The following is a 16,867-nucleotide window of genomic DNA, read 5'->3' as shown; positions in this document are numbered from 1 at the left end:
ATCCGTGCTAAATATTCAGACAGTGTTGATCAGAGACTGGATTTCAGTTTCCGTTTTCCCATACAGCTTCAGGTCATCCATGTACATCAGATGTGAAATTTTGTGAGATTTCTTAGATGCTTGATAGCCGAGATTTGTTTTTTGTAAGATTGTTGACAGTGGGATCATGGCAATAATGAAAAGCAGAGGGGACAATGAGTATTATTATTATTATAATAATATTACATTTGTATTCCATTATTATTTTATTCCATTATTATTATTATTTTATTCCATTATTATGATTTTATTCCATTATTATTATTATTATTATATTACATTCGTATTCCATTATTATTATTATTATTATTATTATATTCCATTATTATTATATTACATTAGTATTACATTATTCTTGTATTCCATTATTATTATTATTATTATTATTTTACATTCGTATTCCATTATTATATTCCATTATTATTATTATTATTATATTCCATTATTATTATTATATTCCATTATTATGATTTTATTCCATTATTATTATTATTATTATATTACATTATTATTATATTCCATTTGTATTCCATTATTCTTTTATTCCATTATTATTATTATTATTATTATTATTATTATTATATTCCATTATTATTATTATTATTTTATTCCATTATTATTTTATTCCATTATTATTATATTACATTAGTATTCCATTATTCTTTTATTCCATTATTATTATTATTATTATTATTATTTTACATTCGTATTCCATTATTATGTTTTATTCCATTATTATTATTTTATTCCATTATTATTATTATATTACATTATTATTATATTACATTAGTATTCCATTATTATTATTATTTTATTCCATTATTATTATTATTATTATTATTATTATTATTATTATTATTATTATATTCCATGAATATTATTATTTACTTACATAATTATTATTATTATTATTTTTCTCAAGAAAGAGGAGGAGGGATTTGGGGCGAGAGGAGGCGGAGGGAGGGCGGGAGGGACCCGGAAACTTTGCTCTGCCCGCCTCCCGTTCTTCTTCCCTTCCTTCCGTCCTTCTTCCCTCCCTCCGAGGTGTAAGCGAAGGCGAGCCCGGCGTCGGCGCCCCCTTTCGCGGGCTTCTTCTTCGTCTTCGTCCCCTTAAACTTATGATCGTTTCCTTCCGCCTTGGAACGTTAGGGCCGCGAACGTTCCTTCTGCGCTCGGGACGCGGGCGTTTGCAACGTTCTGCCGCCTGGGCAGGAAGCGGAAGTCTCCTCCTCGCCTTTTTGTTGCAAAGCAGCTCGCTTTCCCCGTTGGCTTCCCTTGTGCCTGATTCGCGATTAAATCACCATGAAGACACAGCGGGGTAAGACTTAAGTGCCTATCTCTACGTATGTAGGCCTCCTCTTGTTTTCTGTTTATTTTCCATGGGGATTGGAAGGGGAAAGAAGGGCTCCTGAGCGTGTGCAGAGCGCCTGCGCACATGTGGCTGTTATTTGGGAAGTTTGGAGCGCTCAGCTTGAACCAGAAAAATTGCAGAGAAAGCCCTTGGAAACTATTCAAAAGTTTTAAGAATTTTTTTCTATCGTTGTTTATTTATTATTAATGAAAAACAGTATTATTATTTATGTTGTGTTAATATTTATTAGTATTATTATGTATCATTTAATAATATTATTTATATTTATTAGTATTATTATGTATCATTATTTAATAATATTATTTATATTGTGTTATTATTTACTATTATATTTTAATTATTTTATATTATTGTATTGTATATTGTGTGTATTATGTTCATATTATAATTTATATTCTTATATTGTATATTATTGTTTTATTATACAGTATTAATGAAAAACAATATTATTATTTATGTTGTGTTAATATTTGTTAGTATTATTATTTATTATTATTATCATTTAATAATATTATTTATATTGTGTTATTTACTATTTTAATTATTTTAATATATTGTGTGTATTATGTTCATATTATAATTTATATTCTTATATTGTATATTATTGTTTTATTATACGGTATTAATGAAAAACAATATTATTATTTATGTTGTGTTAATATTTATTAGTATTATTATGTATCATTTTAGTATTATTATTTATTATTATTTAGTAATATTTATATTGTGTTATTTACTATTATAATTATTTTAATATATTGTATTATATATTGTGTGTATTATGTTCATATTATAATTTATATTCTTATATTGTATATTATTGTTTTATTATTTTACAATATATTAATTAATATTTGTTGATATTATTGTACAGATATATTTGATATTATTGCACAAATACATTATTGCATTATAATTGTTTGTTTATATTGTTTAATTATATGCTGTTGGATTTTATTTCTTTGTATTATCATAAAGTTAACATTATCATTGATTTATATTTATTATATCATTTTATATTTTTTATACTGCTATATTATATATTGTTTATTATGTTAATATATTTTATTTCTTTGTATTATCATAAAGTTAATATTATTGATTGACTGATTTATTTGTTTATTACAACATTTATATCCCACCCTTCTCACCCAACAGAGGACAATAAATATTTATTATATTTATTATATACATACTCGGGTGAGGATCCTGGTTGGCTTATATTTGGGTCAGCTTATACTCGAGAATATATGGTACTTTTATTATTTTTCTCTATTATTATTGGTATTATTGCATTTATTATTTTACTCTATTATTATTATTACGTTTATTATTTTACTCTATTATTATTACGTTTATTATTGTACCCTATTATTCTTGCTACTATTGCATTTATTTTACCCTATTTTTATTATTAATAATAATAATACATTTATTATTTCACTCTGATCTTATTATTATTACGTTTATTATTCTACTCTATTTATTATTACATGTATTATTTTCCTGTATTTATGGAAAATAAATGAGGAACATTGATTGCAATTTTGTACAGAAATGCATGGTGTTTCTGTAGGTCTCTGCCTCCTTTCGGTCCCTTTCCAGGAAGCAGCAAATGCAAAAAAAAAAGCCCAAGGTGGAGGCTTTTATTTGTCACAGGAAGTGGCCCCGGGGCTCATACTTTACGGCGCTGTGGTTGCCAAAAGAAATGATAATAACACTGTGAACATTGCAATATTGCAAGCCTGTCTATTTGTGTGCATTGCAGACATTGCAGTATTGCACGGATGTCTGTTAGTATGCAGAGCAGACATTGCAATATTGCAAATATGTATTCGCATGCAGAGCAGACATTGCAATATTGCAAGCGTGTCTATTCGCATGCAGAGCAGACATTGCAATATTGCAAGCATGTCTTCGCATACAGAGCAGACATTGCAATATTGCAAGCGTGGCTATTCGCATGCAGAGCAGACATTGCAATATTGCAAACATGTATTCATATGCAAAGCAGACATTGCGATATTGCAAGCGTGTCTATTCGCATGCAGAGCAGACATTGCGATATTGCAAGCATGTCTTCGCATGCAGAGCAGACATTGCGATATTGCAAGCGTGTCTATTCTCATGCAGAGCAGACATTGCAATATTGCAAACATGTATTCATATGCAAAGCAGACATTGCGATATTGCAAGCGTGTCTATTCGCATGCAGAGCAGACATTGCGATATTGCAAGTGTGTCTATTCGCGTGCAGAGCAGACATTGCAATATTGCAAGCGTGGCTATTCGCATGCAGAGCAGACATTGCAATATTGCAAGTGTGTCTATTCTCATGCAGAGCAGACATTGCAATATTGCAAACATGTCTTCGCATGCAGAGCAGACATTGCGATATTGCAAGTGTGTCTATTCGCGTGCAGAGCAGACATTGCAATATTGCAAGCGTGGCTATTCGCATGCAGAGCAGACATTGCAATATTGCAAGCGTGTCTATTCTCATGCAGAGCAGACATTGCAATATTGCAAACATGTCTTCGCATGCAGAGCAGACATTGCGATATTGCAAGTGTGTCTATTCGCGTGCAGAGCAGACATTGCAATATTGCAAGCGTGGCTATTCGCATGCAGAGCAGACATTGCAATATTGCAAGTGTGTCTATTCTCATGCAGAGCAGACATTGCAATATTGCAAACATGTATTCATATGCAAAGCAGACATTGCAATATTGCAAGTGTGTCTATTCGCATGCAGAGCAGATATTGCAATATTGCAAACATGTCTTCGCATGCAGAGCAGACATTGCGATATTGCAAGTGTGTCTATTCGCGTGCAGAGCAGACATTGCAATATTGTAAACATGTATTCATATGCAAAGCAGACATTGCGACATTGCAAGCGTGTCTATTTGCATACGGAGCAGACATTGCAAACATGTTTTCATATGCAAAGCAGACATTGCAATATTGCAAGCATGTCTATTCGCATGCAGAGCAGACATTGCAGTATTGCAAACATGTATTCATATGCAAAGCAGACATTGCAATATTGCAAGCGTGTCTATTCGCATGCAGAGCAGACATTGCAATATTGCAAGTGTGTCTATTCGCATGCAGAGCAGACATTGCTATATTGCAAGCGTGGCTATTCGCATGCAGAGCAGACATTGCAATATGGCAAGTGTGTCTATTCTCATGCAAAGCAGACATTGCAATATTGCAAACATGTATTCATATGCAAAGCAGACATTGCAATATTGCAAGTGTGTCTATTCGCATGCAGAGCAGATATTGCAATATTGCAAACATGTTTTCATATGCAAAGCAGACATTGCAATATTGCAAGCATGTCTATTCGCATGCAGAGCAGATATTGCAGTATTGCAAACATGTATTCATATGCAAAGCAGACATTGCGACATTGCAAGCGTGTCTATTTGCATACGGAGCAGACATTGCAAACATGTTTTCATATGCAAAGCAGACATTGCAATATTGCAAGCATGTCTATTCGCATGCAGAGCAGACATTGCAGTATTGCAAACATGTATTCATATGCAAAGCAGACATTGCAATATTGCAAGCGTGTTGCAATACTGCAAGCGTGTTTATTCATATGCAAAGCAGATATTGTAATATTGCAAGCATGTTCTGTTAGCATGCATAGCAGATATTGCAATATTGCAGGCGTGTCTTTGTATGCACATCAGACACTGCAATATTGCAACTCTGTCTATTCGCATGCAGAGCAGATATTGCAATATTGCAAGCATGTATTTGTATGCACAGCAGACATTGCAAGATTGCCAGCATGTTCTGTTAGCATGCATGGCAGATATTGCAGTATTGCAAACATGTCTATTTGTATGCATAGCAGACATTGCAATATTGCAAGGACGTCTATTCATATACGTAGCCGACATTGCAATATTTCAAGCATGTTAGTTAACATTCATAGCAGGTATTGCCCTCCGTTATTGCATATGAGGCTAGATGGACCTCTGTCGGGAGGGATCAGATTGTGACTTCCTTGATGGCAAAAGAGGGTTGGACTGGATGGCCTTTGGGGGTCCCTTCCAACTCTAGGATTTCATCATAGAATATAGTGTATCTGTCTATCTACCTCTCATATCTATGGCTGGATGACCATCTGTCGGGAGGGATCGGATGGTGTCTTCCCTAATAGACTAGATGACCTTCCAACTCGGAGGCTAGCCCAGGTATGGGCAAACTTGGGCCCTCCAGGTGTTTTGGACTGCAACTCCCACAATTCCTAACAGCCTACCGGCTGTTAGGAATTGTGGGAGTTGCAGTCCAAAACACCTGGAGGGCCCAAGTTTGCCCATACCTGGGCGAGATGGCCATCTGTCGGGAGGGATATATACACATATACATATCTATAGTTTCACCCACATTTCTGGCTGGCATCCTCTGAGGATGCCTGCCACTGATGTGGGCGAAACGTCAGGAGAGAATGCTTCCGGAACATGGCCAGGCAGCAATTCAGGCCACGATCGAAAAATCAGCTGATGACCCAAAATGCAGACTGTGCAAGGAAACCGACAAAACCATGGATCCTATCCTCAGCTGCTGTAAGAAAATCGCACAGACAGACTACAAGCAGAGGCACAACTATGTGAGCCAGACATTTAGCTGAATGCCAAGTTTTTAAACTTTGTTTGTGGTTTTTCTATGCATTATAACTGTATTCTCAATTTGCTTCTGACACGATAAACGATACGATCTCAAAGATTGCAAGAGTTCCAATGCTTTGCCATTTGTTTTCCAAACTACATAATAATAGAGTCTCACTTATCCAACATAAACGGGCTAGCAGAATGTTGGATAAGCGAATATGTTGGATAATAAGGAGAGATTAGGGAAAAGCCTATTAAACATCAAATTAGGTTATGATTTTACAAATTAAGCACCAAAACATCATGTTACACAACAAATTGGACAGAAAAAGTAGATCAATACGCAATAATGCTATGTAAAAATTACTGTATTTACGAATTTAGCACCAAAATATCACAATATATTGAAAACATTGACTACAAAAATCCATTGGATAATCCAGAATGTTGGATAAGCAAATATTGGATAAGTGTAATAATAATACCATATATACTCGAGTATAAGCCGACCCGAATATAAGCCGAGGCACCTCATTTCACCACAAAAAAACTGGGAAAACCTTGACTCCAGTATAAGCCGAGGGTGGTAAATTTCAGAAATAGAAATAGATACCAATAAAATTACATTAATTGAGGCATCAGTAGGTTCAATGTTTTTGAATATTTACATAAAGTTCAAATTTAAGATAAGACTCTCCAACTCTGATCAAATCATGATTCTCATCTTCTTCAATGTAAATGCACTTATGTATCCTTTTGATAATAATAGAGTAAAATAATACATGTAATAATAAATATAGTAAAATAATAAATGCAATAATAATAATAAGATCAGAGTGAAGTAATAAATGTATTAATAATAAAAAATAGAGTAAAATAAATGTAATAGTAGCAACAATAGAGAAAAATAATAAATGTAATAATACCAATAATAATAGAGAAATATAATAAATGTAATAATACCAATAATAATAGAGAAAAATAATAAATGTACCATATATTCTCGAGTATAAGCTGACCCAAATATACGCCAACTAGGACCCTCACTCGAGTATAAGCCGAGGGGGGCTTTTTCAGTCTTAAAAAAGACACGTAATAATAAATAGAGTAAAATAATAAATGCAATAATAATAATAATAATAAGATCAGAGTGAAATAATAAATGTATTAATAATAAAAAATAGAGTAAAATAAATGTAATAGTAGCAACAATAATAGAGAAAAATAATAAATGTAATAATACCAATAATAATAGAGAAAAATAATAAATGTAATACAGTAGAGTCTCACTTATCCAACATAAATGGGCCGACAGAACGTTGGATAAGCGAATATGTTGGATAATAAGGAGAGATTAAGGAGAAGCCTATTAAAATTCAAATTAGGTTATGATTTTACAAATTAAGCACCAAAACATCATGTTATACAACAGATTTGGCAGAAAAAGTAGTTCAATACACAGTAATGTTATGTTGTAATTACTGTATTTACGAATTTAGCACCAAAATATCATGTTTTGAAAACATTGACTACAAAAATACGTTGGATAATCCAGAATGTTGGATAAGTGAGTGTTGGATAAGTGAGACTCTACTGTAATACCAATAATAGAGGAAAATAATAAATATACCATATATTCTCTAGTATAAGCTGACCCAAATATAAGCCAACCAGGACCCTCACCCGAGTATAAGCCGAGGGGGGCTTTTTCAGACTTAAAAAAAAGGGCTGAAAAACTAGGCTTATACTTGAGTATATACAGTAATTCAAATCATGGCCTTTATCCCAAACCTACTACCAACGATTGTTCGGCAGTGTAAAATATTTGCAAACTCCAGGTATATTTGCAAACTGCAAATGCTAAGCATGATGTGAGAAAGGCTTAGAAAGTGTGGAAAGGAACGGGGCATTTTGGAAGAGAACCAGCAATAATAATAATAATAATAATGTGAAAACCCCAACAGTCCAGGGATTCATTCCCCTCGGTTTGCATGTGTCGCTTGTTTTGCAAAATGCAAAAAACGGGGCGTTGTTGCAATTGCACGTTGGCCCGCCTTGCTTTCCGTGGCCGCCGCTTGGGTGCCAGTCTTTCTGTGTGATTCAGGCTCAGGGGCCTCTTTGTCCTCCTCCTTTTTGCATCAGGAAGGAACTTCTGAGTAATAACAAATTCACCGACCGACCCACTGAATGCCGCTCTCTGTTTTCCGCAAAGCCTTCTCCACCTCTTTGGGGCACAAAGGCCTCCTGTACCTCTACCTGGAAAAACAAACATTTTTTTGCAAAGTCTGGAGAAGGAAGCTTGGGATAAAGGCTTCGCTGTTTGCCTTCTTTGGAGGCTTCGAAATGGTCCATCTTTCATTTAGAAAGGGTTGGTCTAGATGGCCTTTGGGGTGCCCTCCACATCTAACATTGCCTGGTTGGCCATCTGTCAGGAGAGCTTTGGTTGTGTCTTCTGGCCAGGTAGAAATAGGTTGGGCTAGTGAAACTACTACAAATACTGAACATTTTCTACAACTTGGTCATTTAATTGGGTCCAGGTATAAGCTTGCTCTGTGTAATATTTTTGCTGAGTGTCATGTTTAAATTTATTGGTTTTTTTTTCAAATTTGGAATTTTTATTATAATGAGTAGGTTATTGTCATTTTATACTTTAGATATATTAGTGAAGTAGTTGTTGCATTGAATCTTTGCCATTTATATTTATTTTAACTGCTCTGAGTCCCTCTGGGGAGAGAGGGCTGTCTAGAAATAAAGTATTATTATTATTATTATTATTATTCTCCATATCCAATGGGATGTACTGTCTCAAAAGAATGGCAAACTTTGCTTTTTTGGGGAGATCTTCAGACATCGGTTGGCCATCTGTCGGGAGGGTTTTGGCTGAGTGTGTCTCCCCGCCTAGTAGGAAATGGGGCCAGACTGGATGGCCTTTGGGGGACCCATGCACAATGCTGTCGTGGCTTTATGAATTTGTGGACCCTCACATTAATTAATAATGTATTATTATTATTATTATTATTATTATTATTATTATTATTGGGTTGTTGTATGTCTTCTAAGCTGTCTGGCCATGTTCCTGAAGCATTCTCTCCTGATGTTTCGCCCACATCTATGGCAGGCATCCTCAGAGGTTGTTACCTCACAACCACTGAGGATGCCTGCCTTAAATGTGGGCGAAACGTCAGGAGAGAATGCTTCTGGAACATGGCTAGACAGCTTGGAAGACATACAACAACCCTGTGATCCCAGCTATGAAAGCCTTCGACAACACATTATTATTATTATTATTATTATTATTATTATTATTGCTATTCTGTGAAACATCTGCTCTACATATTGGGTCCCATCTCCCATTAGCCCCAGTCAGCCAGTGGTGAAGCATGATGGGATTTGTAGTCCAGCAGGGCCCTTACTTTTCACTTATGTTTTGCAATGGAGACAGGCTTCATGCACGATCCAAGGAAAACAAACCAAGCCGGCTATATATAATTGTTTGATTTGAACTGTTGCAGTGTTGCTTGCAAAGTTTACTATGCATAATATATATAAATGTATCATTATATCTGTACTGCAACCTTTTCTTCCTTTTTTCGTCGTTGTTTATATACTTTTTCCTCTTTTTTGCATGTTGGTTACTTTGGTTGCAATTAGAGCGTCTGCACTAAAAACAATGAACAGAGGAAGGAAGAAAAAGGAAACATTGTTTTTTGCAAGACTCAGAATTCATAATAATACAATGTTACTGTGAAAACTCACTATATATATATATATATATATATATAGAGAGAGAGAGAGAGAGAGAGAGAGCATATATACAGTAGAGTCTCACTTATCCAAGCTAAACGGGCCGGCTGAAGCTTGGATAAGCAAATATCTTGGATAATAAGGAGGGATGAAGGAAAAGCCTATTAAACATCAAATTAGGTTATGAGTTTATAAATTAAGCACCAAAACATCATGTTATACAACAAATTTGACAGAAAAAGTAGTTCGATACGTAGTAATGTTATGTTGTAATTACTGTATTTACGAATTTAGCACCAAAATATTACGATATATTGAAAACATTGACTACAAAAATGGCTTGGATTATCCAGAAGCTTGAATAAACGAGGCTTGGATAAGTGAGACTCTACTGTATTATATATCTTTTCCTTCCTTTTGTTTATGCTCTTCTTTTTTCACTGCTGGTTATTTTGAATGATTATGAATTACAGTATCTGGATTAGAATTAATAATTAGAAGGGGGAAAGAAAATCTTGGTTTTCGGGGAGAAATCAGTTGCGAATTACAGTGTCTGCAATACATTATTATGATTACTACATCATCACTATTGTTATATTATTATTATTGTTATTATTGTTGTTGTTATTATTATTATTATTATTATTATTATTATTATTATTATTATTATTTTGTTCCCCCAAAAACTTGGCTATTCTGGTCCTTTTTCCAGACTTTTCAAAACTTTCCCAAACTAAACTTTCCTAAACTTTTCACTTTTTCAATTTTTTTCAAACTTTTCCAAACTTGCTCAATTTTTTCAAAATTTTCCAAACTTTTTCAAAAATTTCCAGACTTTCCCAAACTTTCCCAAACTAAACTTTCCTAAACCTTTTCAATTTTTTCAAACTTTCCCATACTTTCTCAATTTTTTCAAACTTTTTCAAAATTTTCCAGATTTTTCCAAACTTTCCCAAACTAAATTTTCCTAAACTTTTTCCATTTTTTCAAACTTTCCCAAACTTTCTCAATTTTTTCAAACTTTTGCTAACTTCTTCAAAATATTTCCAGACTTTCCCAAAATAAACTTTCCTAAACCTTTTCAATTTGTCAATTTTTTCAAACTTTCCCAAACTTTCTCAAACTTTCCCAATTTTTTTCAAACTTTCCCAAACTTTTCCAGACTTCCAAACATTTCCAAAGCTTCTCAAACTTTCCAATAAATTCCCAAAATTTCTCAAACTTTTCAAAAATTTTCCAAACTTTCCCAGAGTAACTTTTCACGGCAGCCCTTGACTTGGAGGCGGCTAATTCCCTGCCTTTTCCTCGCGTCCAGGTTGAAGGCCTGATCCCACCCTTTGGGGGCCCGTGGGGCTCGTGACCGCATTCCTGGGGGTCCCGTCCCCCCAAAAGCCCCGAAGGAGGATGGAGCTGGAGGAAGGCTTCAATGGGGTGAGTATTTCTGGAGCAGGAATCATAGTTTGCAAGGGGAAGATCCAATGGGGAAAGCATGGATCGCGATGTAAAGGCGTGATGGGAGTTCAATAAAGTTTATTGCACTAGCCATAGGCCATGACATCAATAACATACAACCTTTATAAACACATTCCAATGTAAAGCAAAACCCGTTCAAGATTTAAAAACTAGTACTTTAAAATTTTGCTGGCAGAAACCTAGCAATAACAGCGTCTAGTCTGTGACCTCCTTAACCATCTCCCTTTTCCTATCTGGTCTCCGGCGAGGTTTTTGCTACTCTATCTCTGATCTTTTGGGCAGCGATTGCAAATGTGGCTACTTTTAGTGTTATATTTTTATCATAATCTGCTAGTAAGGCACCAATCACGGCAGGTTCTTGCCATGCTGCCCTTTCTTCAAGGAGTGTTCCCAGGAGATTTTTTCTGGGGTCATTATACAAAGGGCAGTGCAATAGATAGTGAGTTAGATCTTCTTTTTCCCCGGCGCCACAAATGCAAAGCCTTTGGGCATGAGGGATCCCTCTGTATCTCCCTTCTAGCCAGTTTGAGGGCATTGTTTGGAAACGCAGGGCTGTAAAGGCGTGATGGGAGTTGCAGTACAACTGAGACAGAAGGGTTGTGGGTTGGGAGTTTGGACTAGATGACCTTTGGGTCTCCCTTTCAATTTGCTCACCCGTTTCTCTGAAGAGAGAGTGGTCAGTTTCCTTTACTCCGTATTTATAATATAACTAGCTTGCGGACCCGGCGGTGCCCGGGTCTTTTGAGAAACCTGTGTGCTAAGTTTGGTCCATATCCGAAGTGGGCTGGGTTCAGTGGTGTCTGTATAAGGGTGAACTACAACTCCCAGAGCAAGAAGTGAGTGAAGCTCCTTGGTCCATCCTCCCCCAATCTGCCCCAGGACGGAAAGGGGTTCATGGGGGTTCTGTGGGCCAGGTTTGGTTCAGTTCTGTCACTGGTGGACATCGCAGTGGCCTGTGGGAGCCGTAGCGACTGAAAGTACTACAAATCCCATCACCCACAGTCAATCATCCCGCAAACGGCACCAGGGCGTAAAGTGCATCATGGGGATTAAGTGTGTCGAGTTTGGTCCAGATCCGTCATTCATGGCGGTCGTAGTTGTCCATGTAAGTGGCGGCCAATCAGAAAGCTGGCACATACTCGCATACAAACATACATACAAACACTGACTTTTGATAATGGATCCCCAAAGGCCATCTAGTCCAGTCCTCTTCCCCATAATAGGAGGTGCCATCAAAGCCCTCCTGACAGATGGCCATCCAGCCTCAGCTTAAAAGCCTCCAGAGAAGGAGATGCCACCCTCCTCCAAGGTGGTGGTGATGAGAATAATCGAATCCTAGAGTTGGAAGGGACCCCCAGAGGCCATCCAGCCTGACCCCCGTCTGCCAAAAAGGAAGACTCAGTCCAGGCTCTTCCGACAGATGGCCATGCAAACTCTAACGCAACTTGATGTATTTCCCTTATCACAGAATCCTAGAGGAGCCCCTGGTGGCGCAGTGGGTTACAGCCTTGTGATTTGTAGGTTGGGTTGCTGACCTGAAGGCTGCCAGGTTCAAATCCAACCCGGGCAGAGTGTGGATGAGCTCCCCCTCTCAGCTCCAGCTCCATGTGGGGACATGAGAGAAGCCTCCCATAGCATGATGAACATCAAATACATCCAGGCAGTGTTCCCTGGGCAACGTCCTTGCAGATGGCCAATTCTCTCACACTCAAGTCGCTCCTGACACAAAAAAACCAAACAAACCAGAATCCTAGAAATGGAGTGGAAATAAAAAGAAACATAGCTTTAGGGGGCCGTTTTGGGGGTCTGTCTCGCTTTGAGGAAGTGATGGTGGTTCTCTCCTTTTCTCCCGCACAGAACCCGGCGCTTTCTGCCCGGAGCGGGTCCGCCATGGCCATCATTGGCGCCGAAGACGAGGATTTCGAAAACGACATTGAGCCCGTGAGTGGAGCGTCCGCACCGCACGCTTATAGCACTTCGATCCCACTCTGAATGGGCATCTGCTGCACTGCAGAACAAATGCAGTTGGGCTCCGCTTGGAATTTCCAAGGCTCACGCCTAGGGGATGATGAGAGTTGTACTTTGGCAAAAGGCCTTGGCAAACTACACATCCCAGGGATCCTATCACCTTGCCCTGTATTAATTCCACTGCACAGATGTGTCCCTTAGTAAAACTACAAATCCCAGGGATCCAATAGCCTTGCATTGCAGTCATTCTACTATTTGGATGTGTCCTTTAGAAAAACTACAAATCCCAGGGATCCAATAGCCTTGCGCTGCATGCATTATACTATTCTGATGTGTCCTTCAGTAAAACTACAAATCCCAGGGATCCTATCATCTTGTTCTGCGCGCATTCTATTTGGATGTGTCCCTTAGTAAAACTACAAATCCCAGGGAACCAATAGCCCTGCACTGCATGCATTCTACTATTCAGATGCGCCCTTAGTGAAACTACAAATCCCAGGGATGCTATCATCTTGTGCTGCACGCATTCTACTATTTGGATTTATCTTTTAGAAAAACTACAAATCCCTGTGATCCCATCGCCTTGTCCTGCATGCATTCTACTGTTCAGATGTGCCCTTAGTAAAACTACAAATCCCAGGGATCACATTGCCGTGTGCTGCATGCATTCTACTATTCAGATGTATCCTTTAGTAAAACTACAAATCCCAGGGATCCCATTGTCTTGCGCTGCATTAATTCCACTGCACAAATGTTTCCCTTGGTAAAACTATAATTTCAAAGGATCCTATCGCCTTGCGCTGCATGCATTCTACTATTCAGATGCGTCCTGAGTGAAACTACAAATCCCAGGGATCCTATCATCTTGTGCTGCATGCATTCTGCTATTTGGATGTATCCTTTAGTAAAACTACAAATCCTAGGGATCCCATCGCCTTGTGCTGCATGCATTCCCTGGGGACAAAGGTGGGGTAAAAATGATGTAAATAAATGTAAATAAATACTATTCAGATGTATCCTTTAGTAAAACTACAAATCCCAGGGATTCTATCGCCTTGCGCTGCATTAATTCCACTGTGCAAACGTTTCCCTTAGTAAAACTATAATCCCAAGGGATCTAATAACCTTGCATTGCATGCATCCCTCTGAGCAGTTGTGTCCCTTAGCAAAACTACAAATCCCAGGGATCAAATAGTCTTGCACTACATGCACTCTGTTGTTTAGATGTGTCCCTTAGAAAAACTACTAATCCCAGGGATCCCATTGCCTTGCACTGCATTAATTCCACCATGCAAATGTTTCCCTTGGTAAAACTATAATTCCAAGGCATCCTTGCACTGCATGCACTCTGTTGTTTAGATGTGTCCTTTAGTAAAATTACAAATCTCAGGAGTCCAATAGGTGTACGCTTTGTGCATTACGCTGTGCAGATGTGTCCCTGAGCAAAACTACAAATCCCAGGGATCCTATTGCCTAGTGCTGCATGCATTCTACTGTTTGGATGTGTCCCTGAGCAAAACTACAAATCCCAGGGATCAAATAGTCTTGCACCACATGCACTCTGCTGTTCAGATGTGTCCCTGAGCAAAACTACAAATCCCAGGGATCCTATTGCCTAGTGCTGCATGCATTCTACTGTTTGGATGTGTCCCTGAGCAAAACTACAAATCCCAGGGATCAAATAGTCTTGCACCACATGCACTCTGCTGTTCAGATGTGTCCCTGAGCAAAACTACAAATCCCAGGGATCAAATAGCCTTGCACTACATGCATTCTACTGTTTGGATGTGTCCCTGAGCAAAACTACAAATCCCAGGGATCAAATAGCCTTGCACCACATGCATTCTACTGTTTGGATGTGTCCCTGAGCAAAACTACAAATCCCAGGGATCAAATAGCCTTGCACTACATGCATTCTACTGTTTGGATGTGTCCCTTAGCAAAACTACAAATCCCAGGGATCAAATAGCCTTGCACTACATGCATTCTACTGTTTGGATGTGTCCCTGAGCAAAACTACAAATCCCAGGGATCAAATAGTCTTGCACCACATGCATTCTACTGTTTGGATGTGTCCCTTAGCAAAACTACAAATCCCAGGGATCAAATAGCCTTGCACTACATGCATTCTACTGTTTGGATGTGTCCCTTAGCAAAACTACAAATCCCAGGGATCAAATAGCCTTGCACTACATGCATTCTACTGTTTGGATGTGTCCCTGAGCAAAACTACAAATCCCAGGGATCAAATAGTCTTGCACCACATGCATTCTACTGTTTGGATGTGTCCCTTAGCAAAACTACAAATCCCAGGGATCAAATAGCCTTGCACTACATGCATTCTACTGTTTGGATGTGTCCCTTAGCAAAACTACAAATCCCAGGGATCAAATAGCCTTGCACTACATGCATTCTACTGTTTGGATGTGTCCCTTAGCAAAACTACAAATCCCAGGGATCAAATAGCCTTGCACCACATGCATTCTACTGTTTGGATGTGTCCCTGAGCAAAACTACAAATCCCAGGGATCAAATAGTCTTGCACCACATGCACTCTGCTGTTCAGATGTGTCCCTGAGCAAAACTACAAATCCCAGGGATCAAATAGCCTTGCACCACATGCATTCTACTCTTTGGATGTGTCCCTTAGCAAAACTACAAATCCCAGGGATCAAATAGCCTTGCACTACATGCATTCTACTGTTTGGATGTGTCCCTTAGCAAAACTACAAATCCCAGGGATCAAATAGCCTTGCACCACATGCATTCTACTGTTTGGATGTGTCCCTTAGCAAAACTACAAATCCCAGGGATCAAATAGCCTTGCACCACATGCATTCTACTGTTTGGATGTGTCCCTTAGCAAAACTACAAATCCCAGGGATCAAATAGCCTTGCACCACATGCATTCTACTCTTTGGATGTGTCCCCTAGCAAAACTACAAATCCCAGGGATCAAATAGCCTTGCACTACATGCATTCTACTGTTTGGATGTGTCCCTTAGCAAAACTACAAATCCCAGGGATCAAATAGCCTTGCACCACATGCATTCTACTGTTTGGATGTGTCCCTTAGCAAAACTACAAATCCCAGGGATCAAATAGCCTTGCACCACATGCATTCTACTCTTTGGATGTGTCCCTTAGCAAAACTACAAATCCCAGGGATCAAATAGCCTTGCACTACATGCATTCTACTGTTTGGATGTGTCCCTTAGCAAAACTACAAATCCCAGGGATCAAATAGCCTTGCACCACATGCATTCTACTCTTTGGATGTGTCCCTTAGCAAAACTACAAATCCCAGGGATCAAATAGCCTTGCACCACATGCATTCTACTCTTTGGATGTGTCCCTTAGCAAAACTACAAATCCCAGGGATCAAATAGCCTTGCACTACATGCATTCTACTGTTTGGATGTGTCCCTTAGCAAAACTACAAATCCCAGGGATCAAATAGCCTTGCACTGCATGCATTCTACTGTTTGGATGTGTCCCTTAGCAAAACTACAAATCCCAGGGATCAAATAGCCTTGCACTACATGCATTCTACTGTTTGGATGTGTCCCTTAGCAAAACTACAAATCCCAGGGATCAAATAGCCTTGCACTACATGCATTCTACTGTTTGGATG

General features: G+C 38.0%; 1 protein-coding gene across 4 annotated transcripts in view; it reads left to right on the top strand.

The window, feature by feature from the left end:
• Nucleotides 1-1,030: 1,030 nt before the first annotated feature.
• arhgef1 (Rho guanine nucleotide exchange factor 1) overlaps nt 1,031-16,867 on the top strand; it is an 84,832-nt gene continuing 68,995 nt past the window's right edge. For 3 of the 4 annotated variants that reach the window (XM_062966850.1, XM_062966849.1, XM_062966848.1), the window contains exons 1-3: nt 1,031-1,357; nt 11,108-11,223; nt 13,123-13,206. In XM_062966850.1, coding sequence (XP_062822920.1) covers nt 11,197-11,223; nt 13,123-13,206 — 111 coding nt within the window. In that variant the 5' untranslated portion in view covers nt 1,031-1,357; nt 11,108-11,196. The remainder of the gene's footprint in view (nt 1,358-11,107; nt 11,224-13,122; nt 13,207-16,867) is intronic. The other variant, XM_062966851.1, reaches the window with a different exon arrangement.

This window comes from Anolis carolinensis, unplaced genomic scaffold (assembly GCF_035594765.1).
Source record: "Anolis carolinensis isolate JA03-04 unplaced genomic scaffold, rAnoCar3.1.pri scaffold_36, whole genome shotgun sequence".
Taxonomy (NCBI): Eukaryota; Metazoa; Chordata; class Lepidosauria; order Squamata; family Dactyloidae; genus Anolis; species Anolis carolinensis.
Note: the sequence above shows the minus strand (reverse complement) of the source record. Positions and strands in the feature narration are given on the sequence as shown.